The 21,351-nt window shown below is 34.3% G+C and overlaps 2 protein-coding genes across 4 annotated transcripts in view; one reads left to right on the top strand and one right to left on the bottom strand.

Moving 5' to 3' along the window:
- LOC138122215 (E3 ubiquitin-protein ligase ZNRF1) overlaps window positions 1–11,840 on the bottom strand; it is a 73,361-nt gene extending 61,521 nt beyond the window's left edge. Inside the window, exon 1 of the mRNA XM_069036405.1 lies at window positions 11,471–11,840. Within this exon, the coding sequence (XP_068892506.1) occupies window positions 11,471–11,840 (370 nt within the window). The remainder of the gene's footprint in view (window positions 1–11,470) is intronic.
- A 751-nt stretch (window positions 11,841–12,591) lies between these two features.
- Window positions 12,592–16,184, top strand: Ent3 (equilibrative nucleoside transporter 3). Of its 3 annotated transcripts, XM_069036358.1 has the most exons (8): window positions 12,594–12,916; window positions 12,981–13,135; window positions 13,192–13,320; window positions 14,717–14,791; window positions 14,844–15,070; window positions 15,121–15,316; window positions 15,374–15,802; window positions 15,861–16,184. In XM_069036358.1, exons 1-8 carry the CDS (start codon window positions 12,744–12,746, stop codon window positions 16,097–16,099), a joined length of 1,623 nt encoding a protein of 540 aa, XP_068892459.1. In that variant the 5' UTR covers window positions 12,594–12,743; the 3' UTR covers window positions 16,100–16,184. The 3 variants fall into 3 exon arrangements, with proteins under 3 accessions (XP_068892460.1, XP_068892459.1, XP_068892461.1); XM_069036359.1 differs by lacking the exon at window positions 14,717–14,791 and having other exon boundaries at window positions 12,592–12,916; XM_069036360.1 differs by lacking the exons at window positions 12,594–12,916; window positions 12,981–13,135; window positions 13,192–13,320 and adding an exon at window positions 13,332–14,311.
- The last annotated feature ends 5,167 nt before the right edge of the window (window positions 16,185–21,351 follow it).

The raw sequence follows: 21,351 nt of genomic DNA, 5'->3' as shown, positions 1-21,351 counted from the left end.
TCACAGGACAAATTAACGTAGCAGATAGACACAAAGTACAATGTACAGGGTATCTATAAATGATTATCAAGTCAAGCCAGCTTTGGAAAAAAAATTGTGCCGCCTTTTTGAAACAGATGCTCAATTTTAATTTATTAATAACGGTCACTTCTGACATTAATGACGTTTTTATCGAGTTTTCAGGACAGTTTTCATTCAATTCAATTATTGCCGGAACGTTTTACCTACATAAAGTCCATTTATGTTCGACTGTGACAAATATAGATGGTTTATGACGTTATTTTGAGGCCATAAACTACCACTTTATCGGACTAGTCCGATAAACAAGACGGTAAGGTAAATTTCTAGTTAATCGTAAACTACATTTAAATTTTTGGTTGATCGCGTTTGGAATTTATGTTGTTAGATGTCGCTGTGCAAAAATACGTAGCGACACGGCTTATTGTTGGTTCATGAGAGTAAATAAAATTGTAAAATGAAAAAATGTGGTTTCTTTCGTGCAAATTTTAAAAACGGGTTAACTTTTAATTCTGTTTACTTTTTATTATTCCAAATAATAAATACTACTATAATAAATAAAGTCGCAAACCTGCTGTCATTCTACATTTACCTCATAGATGTCACTGTTATTTTTTTGTAATTTGAACAAATAATGCAGTGAAACATAAAATATTGTATGCAACTCGTCCAACTCGTCATTCCATTAGCGACGTCAAATTTTTAGGTTAGGTTTTAACTACATTTGTCTTGTGATTCTTTTGTTTAATTTTGCTTGAATTTCCGCCGTATGATGCCAAGGAAAAGCTACGCAATTTTTTCTTGAACAGCCACTGGCAGAAGCGGACCATTATGTATTATCTCGTTCCCGTGTAAAATACATTAACAAATTTCTTATTAGCGTGTAAGGGCATTGACCTTACGTGGCATTGCCGAAACAAAATCTAGTTAGAAAGAAAGACAGTCCAAACCGGGTTATTTTGTGTTGTTTTTAACAACTTTTATATTATTTATATATTACAGTGTTTTTCTTTTGCTTTTCTCCTTTTGTCAATTGTGTTTCACAATTTCTCAATTGATTTTCCCATTTATTTTGCTAGTAAGGAATAATTTGTAGAACAAATTCCTTTTTTGTCAAATGTAATTCATTATTTGTCAATTGACTTTCCCATTGTGACAATGAAAATCAATTAAATTAATAAGAAAAGCATTTTGAATAAAGTGAAAGTGATTTGAGAAAAGGGGAATTTCATTTGACATATTATTTTGACATTTAAAAAATTGGAAAGTCATTTGACAAATCGTGAAACACAACTGATAAAAGAAGAAAAGCAAAAGAAAAAGAACTGTTTTTTGAAAAACAAAATGAAAACGGAGGAATGAATTTGCAGAAAAATCATGAAAGCACGAAAGAACACAACTCAAAACGTCAAAAATTGAAATTTGTAATGATATTTTTTGTCTCAAGATGCCAATATACAGGGTGATTCTAAAATAAGTTTGGAAAAAAAACCCGGTAATTGGTGATGATGAGAAGAAGTTATAGACAAAAAATGTTTCTTATAAAAGTTTTTTCGTTTTCGAGATACAAATGATTGAAAATTTAGTCAAAATTGCTAAAGTTTGTCCAGCGAGAGATTGGTTGACATAAATTCTACGTAGAGGAAGTATTACCTAGTTCACGTAAAATTTGAAATACATATATCCTTCAAGCAATAACATTTTTGCCATGAAATTATGCTCTAATTAATGTATTCTAGTGCATTTTGTAGTGTTGGATTAATACAATTTAATTTAATTTTAATTTAATACAATTTAAAATCTCCCAATCTCTCGCTGGACAAAGTATAGTACCTACAGTTGGTTGCAAAAAAAACGGGAAATGAAAATTTTCCAAATGTAAATTTGGTTTTGTCCATTTGTCAATTAATTGTCTACTTGACAATTCCTATCAAATAATTTTTTTAAATGTCATTGAATTTTGACTATAATCCTAACCTATCTGTCGTAAGAAAGTTTCACACTATGAAGAAATTGTAAAAATGGTCAATTTTGTTCTGACAGTTCCCGTTTTTTTGCAACCAACTGTACGCTGCTGAGATAAAGGTGATTACCTGTTTATCTTGGTAGTTTAGCAACAATAATAATCAAAGGTGTTCTTCAGTCACAAACGTAACGTTACTCCTCTCGATCATTTCCATAGAAACATTTACATTTATTGTGGAGTTGATGTAACAATGGTTGCTAATGAAGTGAACAAATTCGGACAAATTTTCCCTATTCATAGGCGTTGAAAATACAAGGATATGTATAGGCAGTGGCGGCTCGTGACCAAATCAGAAGGGAGGGCACACACACTTTTCCTCACCATCCAAGAGGTGGGTTATTACTGTCTGTTTTCTCCTTCAATGCTAAATCAAAAGCCTCACAGAATTTTATTCAATCTATTAATTCTCCTAAAATATATATGTTTTGTTTAACTTGTTCAATCTGCTTTTGCACCTGAAGACGATAAGTAGTAAGCACCACTGAGTTGATTTCGAACATCTACGTGAGTAACGTGACCCAAAGTAACAAATTCATTGGAACAACAGAGATGTTTATGACTGACAGAGTGTTTTTTTTTCAGTTAAATGTTACGCCGCGCCGATCTGTACCCGTACTGGGTCTAAATCACTGGTCTCCATTAATAAACACACGAAACAAAATAGAGAATTACTCATATCACAACCACACAACGATTCTGCATGTTTGTACATACATACCTATTTATCGACTGTAATTACACGAGAGGTCTTTTTTTGTCCGGATAAAATTGAATTTTTTTACGATAATTTGGTTGCTTGGTAAATTGACGACACAAACCACCCGATAAAAAAACGAGTCCGAAGGACGAGTTTTTTTATCTGGTGGTTTGTGGAGTCAATTTACCAAAAAGAAACCAAATTAGAGTTTAAAAAATGAAATTTTATCCTGGACGAAAAAAATCTCGGTAATTGTTCACTTTAACTACTTCTGGAATTTTCCCGTTTTTTCTGGCTAGACAGCCTCAGGACGTCCTCCTACATCGTTTCCCACCAGTCAAACCTTGTGCAAATGAAAATTTTCCTTACCCTTTAGTTATACTAAGACTTTGCGCGACCTTGACGCGACCTTGAAACACAACAAGAGAGAAAAAAAAAGGCATTTGCACAAGGTTTGAATGGTGGGACACGATCTAGGAGGACGCCCTGAGGCTGTCTAGCAAGAAAAAACGCGAAAATTCCAGAAGTAGTTAAAGTGAACAATTACCAAAATCTCGAGCGTAATTCGATGGGATAATTTAATGAATAATGATAGGTAGGTAATTATGAAACATTGAATTGGCCATTTTGCACGTCAATTTATTATAACCTGTGTCAATGTTTAAGATTGTTGGTTCGTTATCATAACAACAAACAATAATCAGGTTCGAAAAAGTTTGCCATGGAAGTTTAAGCACATTTTATCCAGATGCAAAGTTAGTGCTAACTTTATCCGATGTCAAAGTGACAAATACATCGCGGCTTAAGGGATTTTTTATACATGAATTAAATTATCAGAATTAAAATTTCGAGATACGGTGTTACCTTTAACAGAATGCTGTTTTCGAATTGGCAATTTCGGACGAGGGGGCCCCAACGGTTTAAAATGGACACAACCGAATTCATTGTTGTTGTTGCTACGTGCTACCCTTACTTACACTTTACACTAATAAGTTTCTATTTTATTATTATTATTATAGGCCGTGCAGAGGCAGAGGATTGTCTCTTTTATATCACCACACGTGCACTCTAAATTAAAGTACAATTATCAGGAAATTATTGTAAATGCAAATGCAGCAAAAGTAACGGATAAAATCATATGAATCGACCGTTGAGAGCGATTCGATTGTCGTGGAAGTTCGAAGTTCATTAAATCTTTTCTAATTGGCTCGGGCCGACCAGCTTCTTGCCCGAATGTGCGTTGTTGACACATATTAAATAACACGTTAGCGGTTGTGTTTTAAGCGTATAGAAATGGCAAGGCAGACAGGGTTTCCACTGAGCTCGCCCGTACACAAGAATTAAATGTATAAGGTGAGCGCATCGGTTCAAATTCGTTCAATCAAACTTTGAGGTGAGCGCAAATACACAGGAACATCGGTATACAATATACAAATAATAAATTTATTTCAAAAAATGAATAATATTTGTTTCTCCCGTTTTTCCCCTTTTTGAATTGGGCGGGCAATGCCCGTGTGCCCTCCCTGCACCAGCCGCCACTGTGTATAGGGTAATTTCCATCGTTTTGATTTCACCTCCAAAAGTCATTTACGCAGAATTATTTTGTGTCAAGGATACTCCACATTTTTTTCCAAACTTATTTCAGAATCACCCTGTAAATTTTCTAATATTGGTGGCACCATGCACTGCTGTCAAATGTCGAAAGCAGACGCAGGTCATGTCGACTTCTTGATTCGGACTAAGGCATACAGGGCCTCCCAGAACTGGCGGACCAAAATAACACGGTGAAATCATTATCTTCTGGGAATAGGAAAAATATTTTAAAAAATCCATCCTCGTTGGATTTTAAAATAAGAACGTTTTTAATTGACCAATCGCGTGTAGATATAAAATTACCTTAAAAAATTATATTGGTAACTATCGAAACAAATTTGATTGTTGCAAAGACATTATAATTGAATATTATGTCATAATAAATTATTTCTGACAATTCTGACAAGTCATTAAAAACGCGTAATGTTTACCGCTTCAGAATATTTTGATATGCTTGTCTTATATGGACAGTGTGATGAGAGTGCCACAGTTGCTCCTCAGGAGTACGCAGTTCGTTTTCCCAATAGGGAACATCCTAGCAGAAATACTATAACCTGAAAAATACTATAACCTAAAAACGTCCGTCATTGCACAAACAATGCAGATACCCAACAATGCATACGCATAATTTGAAATGCATCCATAGTTACAAATAAAGCAGGAAAACTAATTAATAGGTAACTTAACATCAACAACAGGATTGGTCAGTTTAAATTGCTTCTTTCCTAATCACTATTTAAGATAGATTTTTTTGAACATTTTTCCTATTATTCCCAGAAGATGATGAATTCACCGTATTATTTTGGTCCGCCAGTTCTGAAAGACCCTGTATATTGACTAAGCTCATTGGACTATAATAAAAAAAAATGGACTGTAGACGTGGATTGGCGGGGGACTTGTCGTTAAGTTGGCACTACCAGGAAAAGTAACTAGGCGCACTAACGTACAGTTCAATCATAACTTTTAAGCGACCCTGAGTTTGATAATCCACATCTAAAACGTTTTTACTATACCTTAATTTTTGTCAAAAGGCTGTCGGTCGAACAGGCTGTCGGTAAAAATGCTGTCGGTAGAATAGTTGTCGGTAAAAAGGCTGTGACCGCTCGAGGGTATGTGCCTCTACGACAGAAGTTACAAATACAAATTCCAATGCAAGGTTGTTAGTTGTCCTAGCTCTACACTCCCTAAAAACATTTTTACATATACAGGACGATGCAGTAAATTTTGTATCATTGAAAAGCTTATAATCAGGAACATCCCCCCATGCAATTAGAAACACATCCGGTATAATTAAAACATTTTGACAGTCTTGGAAGACAATTTCACAAAAACATGATATTCATATTTTTTTAACTCAACTGCCATAAAAATTGTCAATTCCTTCCTCACCTGAACGAGTCAAGTTGACCTGCTTTTGGAATATAATGGGCATTATTATTAGTCTCAATTCATCAACTCTACCTCACCTCATTTTGATCTTCATCTACTGGAGAATCCAAATATGCAATAACATAAAATATGTAATAATTTTGAAAAATATACGTTTTAACGTTTTGGTCTGCATCTTGAAGATGGTAGACGTATAAATAAACATAATTTTAGGACATGCAGCTCCATGACAACTACACCCTTGCACTGGAATTTTCTTTGTAACTTCTATAATCTTTCGTGCACAGATCGTTAGGAAAAGTGATACATATTCATTTTCATTTTAATAAAATTGCCTGATTTCATCTTCAAATGTAAGGAAATTGTACAAAGTAACTTATCTTTTAAATAAATATAGAATTTTCGAAACGGAATTTATGACAAACTGTTTCTGAGTAGAAGTCGGAATACCGACCAGGTGTGTCAACAATGATCACGCTTAATACCAAGATATCAGCTCCGCAAAATTGCGCAAATAAATATACGAAAGTACACATTAATTATAACGGGCCTTCAAATAAATTTATATTTAGAGCAACCTATGGAAATTCAATTGTTTGCAACATTTTTCCAGCATAGAAAATGACACAAGAAACGTCTGAGATTTTAAAGAAATAAAATTAGGTTAAAAATTTTTTTTAATTTTTGTAGTGCATTCTCCCTATTCCCCCTCCACGGAATATGACAATATGAAATTGGGAAAAAGCTTACTATGTAACCTGTGTAACTCCGGAGAATAATTGGTTACCCACAAAAATTACTTTACACTGTTAACAGAATTAGAATGTCGCCTACGCCTACTCTAAATATATATTTATTTGAAGGCCCGATACTTATTAGGTTCATAATACATATACAGGTGTCCCAGAACTCGCGGATCAAACTTAAGAGTGCTTTTTCCTTGGTGATAACTGAAAGCAATAGCGTTTAAAAAAAGTACAGGGTATAATCGATTTTTTGTAATGAATAATTAAAGTTGACCAATCAGAAGGACGCTGTTAATTTGAATTTCAGGTAAATTTAACCAACAGTTGAATTGCCTAGCAACATAATTCTGGTAAGATGGTATGGAATTTCCAGTAAATGTTTAGGCAACTGTGAATATTTTGACGTCAAGTTATAGTTTGATTCTAAATTGTCAAACTTCGTATTGAAATCTTGTATACAGCTGCAGAGAAGCCGAAATGAAATGCTCATACTTTATGGTGAGTGCGGGCGCAATGCACGTGAGGATGCTTTCCACAACGTTTGCCACATCCAAACTACAACGTATTTCTACGATTGGTGAATCGTGCTCGAGACACTGGGTCCTTGGTGCCTACATGACAAGAAATTGGTGGTCCCCCGCGAGAAGCTAGAACGTTAAAGACTGAAGATGCTGTTTTTCAGTCCTTTGATGATGACGGTAAAAGATGTATATTTGAGGCACCATATTTACCGTGATCCTATCAATACTTGAGAAGAACCGAATTCACGAAGCACTGGCTACTGTTACTTCTAATATGCTTAGACTAGCAAGAGAAAATTTAATAAAACGAGCTCGCCTATTCCTCCAGATGGAAGGTGGTCATTTTGAACACTATTAGGCATTCACGATCTTTTTGGGACCGAGTTGGCTATGACCATCTAGTGATTTTGTTGGCAGTACCTCGGTGATAATTATATTCCCTAAAGGAAATTGACACTTTTTGTGTTAGGTTAGGTGGTTGTCAGTTTAAGGTTATATTTTCTGAATAGGTACATTGTTGCCAGATCTCTTAAATTTGGTATGTCCTTTTTAAATTGGAAATAGCATCGTTCAAAAGAAATTTTTTGTCGTAACAAAATTATTTTGGCAATTTTGACTTTTTCTTTGACGAAAATTAAAATTATTTTTACATAGTTAATAAATAAATCACTTTCTTACGAATATTAAAATAAGAAATCTGGCAATGTGGTGGCAAGAAAATGTCGAACAGACACTGACAGAAAAAAAAGTTGCATCCGTTTCATCACTGAATCAGTTAGTCCAACATGAAAAGAAAAAATCATAGCCAACTCGGTCCCAAAAAGATCGTGAATGCCTAATATTCTATTCTACAGAGTGATCAACAAGAATCCAAATCAGAGCAAGCGTTGCAAATTATCGGTCACGTCGTAGCAGAATCATACGCAAATAAGCGTTCAAAGCATGGCCGTAGACAATTTGTGGTCTCAAACGCTAGTTTATAATAAATCATACCTCATGAATTTTAGACGTTGGAATTATAATTGTGCATTTTATTATTATTATAAGATAAGGGAAACAATTTATAAGATAAATAAGAGCAACATTTTACATTTGTAAGAGTAAGTAAATTATCAGCTTTATTGCCAAACGCGACGCCACTGGTACGGAGATGTTTCGTTTAAATGTCACATTTCAAAATTCAAGGTTGTTGTTGTTGACAATTTAAGTGATTTAACCTAAAAAACAAATCTTCGATTTCGGCAATATTTACAGACGTTTATTGGAATTGTAAGCAATAATTATCCCAGAATAAGTTGTAAAATGGGTTTTACCATTAAAGAGAAGGCATTTTTATTAGATTATTTTCGAAAGAGGGTGAAACAAGAAAGTGAAGACTGGCCTTACTTTGTACCCCCTTACACTGAAGAATTTCAAGCCAAATGTCTGAACCTGATGGTATTGGTTATTAACAAGTTTATCAATGTCTTAAAATTATAATGCCTAATTTTAGTGAATCATAATCCATCATTAAGAAGAAGTCAGGTCAGTCCTTAATTCAAATTTTAGAAATGGTGCAAAATGTTCGACAAATTATCAAGGAACATCCCTCAACTTCCATAAGGCGTTTAAGACTGCAAATTAAATTGAGTTAATGCACTTATTGCAAAAATTTTGAAGGAGGCTATTAATTTGTTTCCCTTGTGTGTTGCAAGAAATAAAACCCACACATTACCTTAAAGAAATTTTCACCATAAATGAATTTTGGCAGTCCATTTCACCTGACAGCTTCATAAGTGTTTTTGGAAAATATGAGAGGCGAGTTTGACTCTTTCTGGACCACAATGGAGAACATTTGGAGCAGTTTTTGTGAAAACTTATTTTTTGACCTTGGAATAATTTAAATGTTTTAATTAAACTGCTAGAAAAGATACGAGTAAGTTCTCAATTAACCAAAAATGTGAGAATAATAACTTTAAGCACTTTTCTTACAGAAAACAACAAAACAAAGAATTCTGAAAAATAATGACTTAAAATTTTGTAACCAAAGATTACGTGCCTTATGAAGGAATTTTATGTAACTGTGTGTTTTTTCCTTAATCAGTAATAAATAATAATTAATAATAACTTCCTTTTAAATCCATTATTCATGAATTACAAACAATTTATAAAGGCAATTAATAATAGATTTTTGAGAGGTAGGCAACCAACAAAACGAGTGCACAGCAATTATATAAAAGTGTCTGATTAGTATACGACGTACGTTTCGATAAAATAAAAGATGAGGTAGCACTCTTGATTTGGTTTCTTGTTGATCACTCTGTATATCGTTTAAGTTACAAAATTGGATCTTAAATTTTTACTAATAATGATGCTAAAATAAATACATATATTAGTTCAATCTATTTTTGTCTTCTGCCTTTTAGAACTGCCACTGTGCTTGATCTGTTCAAAACCTACGTGTAACTCCAGCTTTTTGCAATGTCAAGAATGTTCCTAAAAGTCTTTTCTTTCATTTCAACGATGACGCGTCCCGCTCGTGTAGCTGTGCTAACACGTTGCAGATGCAGATTGTATGGACAGGAGTCAGGACAAATTTCTTGTGATTCCGATTCACTTCACAGGCCCTGCATATTTCACTTTTTACTAAAATTTTTAAGGTAGTAATATTACTCACTTGACGCTACGTCGCCATTTTACGTTCCATCTTCCATCAAGATTCAAGAAAGGTTCAATTTATCATATCCCTCCCGTCAATTTCCCATACCCCTCAAAGTTAAAATTGCTCTGGAAATTTTCAGTCATAATAAACCATATTACATTCATTGTCGGAAGAAGAAACTTCTTGCGTTCCCTGGTGAAGAGTCTATACATTTTTTCGCCTGCCTTTGGCGAAATTATCCCAGTTTTGGTTATTTCAAAAGTAACTGTCACTTTTGACGTCTGTTCCGACAAGTCGACCAGATAAATATTGAAAATAATTTTATTATTCATATGAATTACACGTTGCTTGGCAGTTGAGGGAAGGTACTCAATTTTCTCGTAAAGGAAAAATTAGATCGATCTCTATTGGTCAATTTGATTAATTCATAACTAAAAAACTGTTGCACCCTGAATATTTTTCTAAACGTTTTTTTACCTTCATTACCATCAAGGAAAACGCACTCTAAGTTTGATCCGCCAGTTCTGGGGCACCCTGTATATTTTTTAACGTCGGTCAAAAAAGCGCAAGTTTTTTCATTCGTTTGCGTTCATAAAATATGTGATTTTTGAATCTGTCAAGAAGCGTTAAAAAAAGTGCCATAGCGGTTCATTTTTGCACGCATTTTGCGTTAAAAAAATTACCGTAGCGTGTCATTTTTTAACGCAATTATACGGGGTGATCAAGAAGGACTGTTTAAGTTGGTAACACTGGATCGTATTTTAAATCATAACAGGAGTAACTTCCGGTTGTTGGTGGCTTGTCGTTGTTAATGCTATACCTATATCAGATATTTGTCAAATAAACCAACAAAACATATCCAGTTGCAGTGTTATAAATAACCCAATTAAAAAATTTTCTTAATTGTATTGCCAACTTAAACAGTCCTTCTTGATCACCCGGTACATTTTTTCTTTCATAATTGGTAGTTTTTTTAACGAGTTCGTATGTACATTGTGATTTTTTTGGCATGAGTGGGCCAATTTAAAATGCGAGTAAAACGAGCGTTTTAAAGGTCCACGGGTTCACACAGGAGAAAATTTTCAAATTTTGAGTGTCGAAAAAATTGTTATCTAAACTTACAAATAGCTATTTATGCACCAAGGGCGTTACAACAATGATTACGCCCGGAGAACGATGAATCCAACTCGAGGGCTTTAGCCCGAGAGATGGATATCGTTCGATGGGCGTAATCATTCGGTGACGCCGTGGTACATACAAGAGTTTATTTTTCACTATACGTGTTCTTAAAAAAAAAAAATTGGCATCTTTGCAATTATGAATTGATGAGGGCGTTATGAATTCATTACGCCCGCTTATTCTTATTACGCCTTGTCTTATTCCCCGGTTGTTACGGACATGTTTACGTATTTCGTATCCTAGGAGTTATCATGCAATTATACTAAAGTGAAAAATAAATTTTTTTGTATGCAACTCGTTAGTAAACTATCTTTTTTTTACTCGGCGGATTTGCACACTCGCTGCGCCCGTGCGGCAAATTTTCCTTCTCGTAAAAAAAGTATTGCTTTACTCACTTGTTGCATAAATAACTATTTTCGAACTGCATATTTCAGTTTATGTGTCATTTGTTCAAATTGGATAAAAAATACGTAAGATAATATTTACAGCGTCAAAGGTTTTTCGTCAGTCACCCGGTAAGTATATAAATATTTTTTTTAACCAGAATTTTACTGCCACTGATAAAACAACATCGGTTGCAACTTTCGGGACAAACATTTCTTCTTTTTTAAAGGCTAATTTTAAGTGACTTGAAGGATGAGTTTTTGGTGGAAGACTCACCGTTCAGCGACCATATATGCGAGGGCAGCGAATGTGCAGCATAAACCCGTCCTAGGGCAATGCTGGAAGCGGCAGTGCCCAGGGTCCCAGCCGTGTCCTCGGCCGAGCTGCTGTCCGTCTCCGGACTAGCACCGGTGGAAACGTCAAAACTGGCACCTGTCGTCGGTATGGCAATTGTTTCATGACTAGTGTGTAAATCGGGAACACTGGACAATGATCGGGCCCGTTGCCGATCGTTCGACATGTCCATCCCCAAGGATCGCATGAATCGGAATCCTGGAGCTGTAACAACTTCCGAACTGCTACTTGTAGAGAAGGCCCGTGTACGGGGGCTTTGGGTTCCATTCGCTGTACTCGGTTTAGCACCCATTATGCTGTTATTGTTTTAAACAACCACCGCACTATTTTACATATTTACGGCATGAAACACTCCACAATCGTCATAAATTTCTTGCAAAAAAATCACCTGATTTGACGAATGACATCGCCTTTGTTTATGAACCGATATCGTGCAAAAAACACAACGGCAAGCTACCAAAATTTTTACACGTCACTTATGTAATATTATTAATTTATACACAGATCTGTAAAAAGCGTTCATGCATTGGCAAAAGCCAACACGAATTTTTTAATCCCAAAACCATGTTATTTTGCACCACTTTACACATTGCAGTTTGACAATGACAAATACGTCAAACCATCAACAGATGTCAGAAGAGGGTTTAAGTCGGATTGGTCAACGAGTTACACCGAAAAGTAACGAATCCATTTTCTCGTAAAACATATATTTTTTAAATCAGCCTGAAATGTATGCTAAAATGTAATTATGTTTTTTTATAATCATCATCAAGGATGTGGTTAACATTTAAAATATTACAAATAAAAATAAATATTGAGAAAAACGCATATTAGTTAAGATACAACCAACACCACAACTTGAATGAAGGATTGCCTACATTGCTCTAATTTAAATTTTTCTAACACAAGAAATCTACCCGTCATGATTTTCATTATTAAATTAATAAAATGAAGAAAATTTAGGCATCTATAATTAGACAAATATTGCACCCGCAAGCGCAATTTTCAAATCAATAGATTTTGAATCATGCGCAAACTGTATGTTGTAAAAATGTAAGGTGAAATAATTTAAAATATTTATTTCAACTCTTCACAAAATTAGTTAATAATTATACTTATAATACGTGTTAGTGATAACAGATAATTCGAAGATGCAGCTTAAGGTTTAAAGGAATTTATCTCCAACAGTAATAAAATGGAAGAATCTAACGATGCACACGGCTATGCCAAGTTAGGAAAATCACGTCGAAGAAATGATTTTCATAACAGTAACGGATTTACTAATATATCACCACCTACAGATTCATATAATGCCGTTTATTTATCATTTGTTCTTGGTGGTGCTGGTTTTCTTTTACCTTATAACAGGTACTATATACCTTTACTTGAACTGTGACCTTTTCCTCTGAACTTTATATTTTCTTTTTTGTAGTTTTATAATGGCAATGGATTATTTCAAAATTAGGTACCCGGAAACCCCCGTAGTTTTTGATATGTCGTTGGTGTACATCGCTGTCGCTTTCTTGACTGTACTTGGAAATAATTTGTTGGTTGAAACCTTTACTCTAAATTCAAGAATAAATTTTGGTAAGTACCATAACAACTAAACCCAGCTTGGAAGTCACTCATCAAGTTTGTTTTAGGGTACATAATGTCTTTTATTACTCTAATATTTGTTGTCGTTTGTGAAGTCTGGTGGGAAGCTTTTGGTACAGCAACTTCTTATGGTGTCAACTTAGCTGCAGTAGCAGTAGTTGCAGTTGGCTGTACAGGTAAGTTAGTACCTAAGTCAACTGTCTCAAAATATTCTTATGTACGATGGGACAGATGATATCAATTTTTGATATTTCAGTTAATCTTGTTAAAATGAAATTAAGATATTTAAAGATTTATGTAGTAGGTAATTTAAATATCCAAGTTGATTCATCAACTTCAAATAATTGGACTAAACATACAAGGAAAAAACAATACCTACATATTCGACTGTTCCCATTGGTGTAACTAGGAAATTATTGTCACGTCATTCCCCTAACACATTTTAATTGTTTTACAAGAGTACCTATACGTATTTCTGAAAATAAGTTTTTTCTTTAACACACATACACAGGACGTCTTTCAGAAAACGCCACAAGCCTTACTATGTACTTTCATTACTTATCCTCCAATTTTAGTGAATAAAAAAGCAGTAGAAATGTTTCGGTGAGTACCGTAAGGTCTTAATTCTGATTTTTTTCAATTTTAATTTCAATGTCAAACCACAGTTAACTTTTGTTTTTTCAAATAGGTACTTTTATAAATGCATTCTTGTAAAGACATTTTTTTTAATTGCAATGACCTCTAACCTCTAACCTCTAACTCTGGTGTAACAGTTTTTTTTTATTTCTTAAATAAAGTTCCAAGTAGGTCCCTTGGAAAACAAGCTGAACATTCATTTCACATCCAAACTGAGATTGGAAAATACCAAAATTAGAGTCTTTTTTACTTAGTTCTTATGATATCGATTTTTTTTTTTTTTTGTTTACTGAAATTGGACAATAAATAACGTATTTTGGGAGACAGCCTGTATCTATATTCTTCATAATATATGGATTCTGAACATGCACAGTTCAGTAGCGTCTAGTACACTGATTAGTTGTAATGGAACAGAAGTTAGACCTTTTTTAGATTATTCACTATTTCAAAACAGCGATAAAAGACAGTTTTTCAAGCTCACAAAGAAAAGGGCCCGCGACAACTATTCAAGTGACAGACAGTCCTTACATAGTAAGTTTTTAAATATTTTCTAATGATGACAATACCAACGAACACTTGTTTAAATTCTTACTTCGATCAATCCTTAAATTTCAGTATGTAAAAATATACCTAGGCAATTAAGGAAAATATATTGGGCGAAAGATACAATTAATACCATCATATATTATTGTACTACATAGACCTATCTCAGTCGCCTAAACTGAACTTTGTAAATTCAAGTGGCACTTTGGGTAGTGTAACCATCAGAGGAGTCCTAAGGTCAAAAAATAATTTCAAAAGCCAAACTATTGGCAGATGTTCTTCTGTTAATTAATTTAACGTGATTTTTAAACTACTATTCCTGTGTTTACCGTTCCTAAAATATCAAAATCGAATTATTTTTAATGAAATACCTACTCTATATATTATTTTTAGTACAACAGTCTAGTTTTTACGGATATACTAGCATGTTACCAGCAAGATACACACAAGCAGTAATGGTAGGTGAAAGTAAGTTAGAATAACGTTTTCATAACGTTATATTTCAGAAATACATTTTTAGGTGCTTCTGGAGTATTTACATCATCAGTACGAGTCCTCACCAGATTTCTGATACCTGAAATAAGGGGAAGTACAATATACTTTTTTACTGTATCAGTTTCAGCTGTGGCTACTTGTTTCGCAATGTATCATCTCATCAGAAGAACTGATTTTATACAGTTTTATATAGCATTATGTGAGAGGGCTAAGACTAGAATTACTCTTGAACCCACAGAAGATGCTGGATTGGTATTTTTAATTTATGTCACTAGAAAATTATGTTATCCCGCAATTTACAGATAGAAACTAGCGATTCACAGTACGGGGTCTTAAAAATACAAAATAGCCCTCCACCAACAGGCAATGCGCTCAGCTTTGCAAATCCAGCATACGAGCCTTCAGCTCCCGTCCCTGTACCCACATACAAAGTGGAAGATGTGGTAATTAGAGGTCGACAAAGCCTAAGTACAGCTGGAGGGCTCAGTGGCATTAAGAGTAAAAATTGTGCAAAAGATTTACACCACCTAAATTTAATATATATTTTAATTTAAGGAGGGCTATTAGCACGATGGGAGATTACTAAAGCAATTCATCCATACATGATCTCAATATGTTTGGTATATTTTGCAACACTCTGTTTATATCCTGGAATAGCGTCTGAAATTATCAGTTGTCGCCTAAGATCCTGGATGCCTATTTTGATGATGGCATTATTTAACGGAGCTGATCTTTTTGGAAAAATGTTAGCGTCCTCATCAAGATATTGGACTGGTGGTCGTTTAGTCCGATGTTCTGTAGCAAGACTTATAATGATTCCACTGATGATTATGTGTGTAGCTCCAAGAGCTAGTCCAATTTTCTCAGCTGAAGTGACAGCATTTACTTTCGCTTTAATATTGGGTTTCAGTAATGGAATTCTTGGAAGTGTTCCAATGATACAAGCACCCAGTAAAGTAGACGATCGATACAGAGAACTGACTGGTAATTTATTGCTATTTTGGATAATCATTGTTAATTTACTTACATATATTTTTCGCAGGTAATATGATGACATTATTATATAATTTTGGATTAACTACTGGATCTTTAATGGCATATTTTCTGGAATCAATCCTAAATCCAGTAGAAAATCATCCCTGTAGTCCAAATCATATAAAATTATCAGAGACATCAACAAACATCAATTTCACCACTCTTCGTACAACATCTGTTACAATCATTACATTGGTATCCACTTTATCAACTGGTGCTGATAACTCTACAGAATTTAATCGATAAGTAATTGATTATAATTATGTATCTATTTATCCAGGCTTTGTTAGTGTTAACTGATCAAATGGACTAATAAAAATCATTTAATTAATTGTTTCTTTTTAAATTTGATTACGTAGATTTTTAAAAATTTAGGTTTTCGTTGTATTAAAACATTAAATTTGCACAGTTGATTAAACATCTTATTTAGGTACTGTTTTCTAAAACAAATAGGAATTACAGATTTTTACAGTCTTGAAAGTTCAACTAATTAATAACTGGTGAGCTAGTGAGTTATTATTTCTTATTTCATTATTTTTTTTTGTATCATACAGTGCGTCCAGAAATGTGGTAGCAACTTTTACACAAAGTGTCACAAGATGGCACTTTCGAAAAGCCAAATTTGTTCAATCTTGCAACATTCAATTTTTGAATTTTTTCAAAAGAATATGTTAAGGAGGTTTTCCGAAGGGTTCAGTTATGCATTGAGCATAATGGTGGTCTATTTGAACATTTTCAATAAAATTTAAATTTAAATGTTTTACGTTTGACAATTCTTGACATTTATTTATCTCAATTTAAATAGCGGCGTTGCCATGCATTAAAAAGGTCTCTGTAAAAAAGTGTCATCTTGCGGGACCAATCGAAAAACTTGCTACCACATTTCTGGGCGCTCCACAGAACACCTAGGGCGCTCTGTATAAGTACTACACATATACTCAATTTCATATAAATGTGCATCTAAGCAAGCCATGAAAATCTGATTTTCTGTTGGTATTAAAGCTAAAGCTGGTGATTTTGACTTTCAAAGTTGCTTGCTCTGCGCGAACTCGATTTGACTAATTTTTCAGTTTTGTTGTGCATTTTAACATTGCTGCTTTCAAAAGCAATGTTACGCCTTTTTACTGATTAAATTAAAGAATTCTTATTTGTTTTTGTCCTTGTATTTTTACCAAGTAACGATTTATTGGACATGACCTTCAAAAATGTGACTTTTGTAATGTAACTAAATTAAAGGTGCTTTTACACATGCACAGCTCACTTGATGAACATTTATATGAAATCAATTATACACAGTTTCAGAATAAAATTCCTCTTTTTATTTTCTGACGGTCAATTAAGTTGTGAAAAGAAAGAGCATTGGATAGTGTGCAATCCTTGCCACAACAATCAATTTTAACTAAGGAAACTATTGTGAGGGACACGGAATTTCGGGCATCACTGTCAATATACTGTCAAAAAATGTAAAATAGGCTTCACATTATTAACGTCAATTTTTTCGTTTGCGACGATTTTGATTGACGTGGGTTTAACGTGAATAGAAAATAAATTTCAAAATTTGACTTTTGAATGTCACGTTGACAATAAAGAGTGATTTACATCGCAATTTTTTGAAGTGACAGAAAAATGATGCCCGAAATTCCGTGTCCGTAACTGTACTTATACCTATAGTCAAGGCGCTCTCTATTTTAACAGGCCGTGACACTGACTTCAGAAAGTGGTCTGTGGAATGGCCCACTAACGTCTGACAACGTTGCTTAGCCAACATTTAAAAAAAGTTACTAGTTTTGAAGTTTTGTGATCACTCACTGTCACTCACTATTTTGTCATTGTTAGCTGTCAGTTAATCATCACTGAAAGATTTTTCTAATTCTCGTATTGCAACTTTACTTCAGTCAAAGTATATCAGGTGACCAAGTCAAGGTAATTATGTGTATCCTGTTTTATAAGATAGCTATTGTTAGTAAAATTTCATAGAGTCCTGTATTCTGAACAAGTGTCCTATCCAAAATGAAGATAGAAGTCCTTTTAGTTCACCTTGATTGCATTAGCTCGAGTGCAAATTCCAACGCATGCCACCTGTAGGTACACTGTACAGCTCAGGACAAGATTTTTTTTCTAAAGTCGTACACAGAGACCATTAAAGACCAATAAAGGTGCAGTATGAATTGTTAAAAATAAATAAGAACTGCAAAAGCTACCCACTCGGGTGTATGGACCCTACCATCAATACAGGTTTATAATTTAAAATGGATTTTAGACCTAATGGAACGAGCAACAAAGACCTCACGCGCCAGTTTTCTAGTTCCAAAATCCGCATCCATTCTTGCATTCTAATCTTCTTCGATGGAAATTTGAAAACGCTAACGTAGGAACACTTACTTGAAGCATAATTTGACTTGCAATTGGGTATCTACGAGAACACAACATTTGTGTGGCATGATTTTTGAATGAACCGCCGTTCTATGGAAGTGCCAATATTTTTGAAACTCACGATGCTATGGAATGGCCCACTAAGAAATTTGGCAACACAGCCAGTGTCCTGGCCTGTTAAAATACAGACCGCCTTGCTATAGTTCATTTTCTAATGCTGTAGAAAAAGTCAGGCAGCCCAATATACACTTCAATAGTTCACTAGATTCCTATTTCAATTTTGTAAATTATGCCGGGAACCCACTTGCTCCACGCCACGCCACACAAGCGCCACACTACGCTATGCAACGTAGATTGACGTGGGTTCGCATTGCCGAATGAACGGGCACACTATGAACACGCCACGTTAGTCTTGTGACGGATATCATGATTTCAATGACACCAAATTTTTCCTAAATGTTTGAAAGGACTCTTAGTGAAAAATTATGACCCGTTTCATTAAAAATTTTGAAATTTTTACAGAATGTTCTACAGTGATAGATAATAATTCCTGAATTTTTTGACAATTTTAAATGGATTAGAAGTGGGTGTTTTCGATCGGGCGGTAAAACTTAACTTCCTGTATCAAAATCTCTACTGCGGGGCTGAAGAAGCAAGGAGGCAGACAACACGCTTCAACACGCTTACTAAAAAGTCTGGACGGTTGGATCGAGCAAACGTCGTCCCACGTCGTGTCGCGTGTTGTCGGATAGCATGGAACAAATGAGTACGCATTGCATTCAAATCTTTGTTAAATTTCTGCACACATTTCCGTCGCGTAGCGTAGTGTAGCTTAGTGTGGCGTGGCGTGGAGTAAGTGGGTTCCCGACATTACTTTTCCGTTAATTTCAATATTAATGAATTATTTTGTACAAAATATAGTGTATTAATACACCTCATTAATACACTATTTTTCATTAATCAACGATTTTTGCGATTTTGACGTTTTGATGATATAGTATGATCAAAAAGTCTTTGGATCAGAGTAGCCGTGGAATTAACAAGCTATCTAGGAAATTATTTATTTCAATGATTTTTGACATTTATTTGACAACTTTCGAGTTAGCAGGTTATAATTCAAAATGTTTCAAAGAGAACATACAATTTTTATTATTAAATCATACTACAGTAATGGCAATCGTGGTGAAAATGGTGATTGGATTTATTCGCCTCGTTTATGTTTAAACTTTGAAGTAGGTACACATAAAAACTACGGTCAACATTTAATGGCTACCGCGATCCAAAGATTTTTGGATCATACGATATTTTTATGTATAAATAACCTGGAACATGCATTATTTGCACTTACCAACACTGCAGCAGGTAGTGCAGCAGGGTTTTCTATATTTTATAGCTCCATAACTGCACAATTATAGTGGAACCAGAAATATAGTGATTTTATGGACTCTGGTCGATAATTTCTTTTACAATTTTGGGGTCACTTTTATTACCAACTTGAAGAGAGTTATAAATCTTCTATGACAGATGTTTTTGAGCCGTCTGAAAATGGACCATCGGAGACAAAGGTCGGTAGAGCCCAGTCGCGCGACGAGTGCCAGAAGTTTATTGCCCTGCCATAACTGACCCTCTCAAGTTAATGTACTCCATCCCTTACCAAATCACTATATTTCTGGTTCCACTATACGAATTCACTTTTTCAAAAGCCGACCTTTTTGGTTATAATTCGCATGTCATATTTTTCAAAGGTAACTAGGTTTTCTTAGCAACCGTGATTTTTACGTGAAATTGAATGTGAATGGAGTTGACGTCTTCTGACACTCTTTGAGGAAAAGTGAATAGAAAGCGTTGAAAAATTTAAAAATTGCCTACCCTGAGGACAAAAAAAGGATGAAGGTATTTTATAAGGTCTCATCTTTATCGAAAAAAATGAAATTGGTTTTAATTTGGCTTTAATTTGAAATTTCGTTACAAAAAAAAGTTTGCGGTCAACTCGTTTGTTAATGGGCGATTAATAATCTCAACTATTAAAGGCACTCACTCGCTACACTCGTTCGTGCTTTAAACAGTTTTGATTATTAATCGCCTTCATCAACAAACTAGTTTTTTCACTACTAGTCTCAGAAGGCGTCATTATTGACTCTCGAACCGACCCCAGAAGTAGAATTTCTCTCCCTTGGTTAATAATAATTTTCATTATTAACCAAGGTCAATAATGAACAGCCGTCACCTAGCAACGAAAGATTTTCTTTGATTTTATTGGTTAACGTAGACAGACGATTTTCAATTTTCATAGCAACCGTTGAAAAATGAGAACTCGGATCGTCGCATCGGACAAACAAATTTAATTAATAATTATTATTAGAAAGGGTTTTAACGGATCTAGTAGTGAAAAAAATAGTATATAAACCACCTAGAGAAGACAATTTTAAGCCTCGCTTCTTTATTAATAAACTACCTCGGCTTAAAAAAATGTCTTCTCTACCTTGGCGTATAATATACTATTATTAAATAACTATAAATCCATTATGCCATATGCCACAATAAATGCATTAATGTCAATTCGTGTCACTGTCAATTAGGTATTGATTTAAAGGTTAGTTTGGTCAAGTGTTATATTTGATTATCGATAGGATGCACAGAACAAATTATGTTCAACGAAAAAGTAAGTCGCCCTTATCCGTATTAAAAAAAAACATGATTTTGAACTTTTGCAAACATGTCTGTGAAGAACATGCGGAACTTAAGGTTGGGATACGGTTAAACTAAAGAGCAGATGTGGGAATTGGATGTGTGTATTGAAGTGACCGTGGAACCACTGATTAGTGATTATATACCTTGGAAAGTCTGATGACGACTCGGATTAACCGGAAGAATTCGAAGATGAGAGTTGATTTTTTAAATCCATAATATGTCTGAGTTAATTATTGTTTCTATTTACTAACTTACTGTTTTTTTATTCATGAATTCTAGGTCAAACACATTATTAAACACGTTTTCTCATTGCAATTAAATTTTTTTATTCAATGTCAAAACCTTGTCAAACTGACGGACATTTTGACAAACAGAATTTTTAGCGGCATCGTGGATCCATATCAATTATAAATGAATTTAAGGTATCTAGGCAG

This window comes from Tenebrio molitor, chromosome 1 (assembly GCF_963966145.1).
Source record: "Tenebrio molitor chromosome 1, icTenMoli1.1, whole genome shotgun sequence".
NCBI classification, from domain to species: Eukaryota; Metazoa; Arthropoda; class Insecta; order Coleoptera; family Tenebrionidae; genus Tenebrio; species Tenebrio molitor.
Note: the sequence above shows the minus strand (reverse complement) of the source record. Positions and strands in the feature narration are given on the sequence as shown.

Excerpts from the sequence above, each read along its gene's own strand:
- Ent3 (XM_069036358.1), top strand. The coding sequence starts at position 12,744 with ATGGAAGAATCTAACGATGCACACGGCTATGCCAAGTTAGGAAAATCA. Across the intron at positions 13,321-14,716 it reads AGTTGCAGTTGGCTGTACAG|TACAACAGTCTAGTTTTTAC; the intron begins GTAAGTTAGTAC and ends TATTATTTTTAG. Across the intron at positions 14,792-14,843 it reads AGCAGTAATGGTAGGTGAAA|GTGCTTCTGGAGTATTTACA; the intron begins GTAAGTTAGAAT and ends ATACATTTTTAG.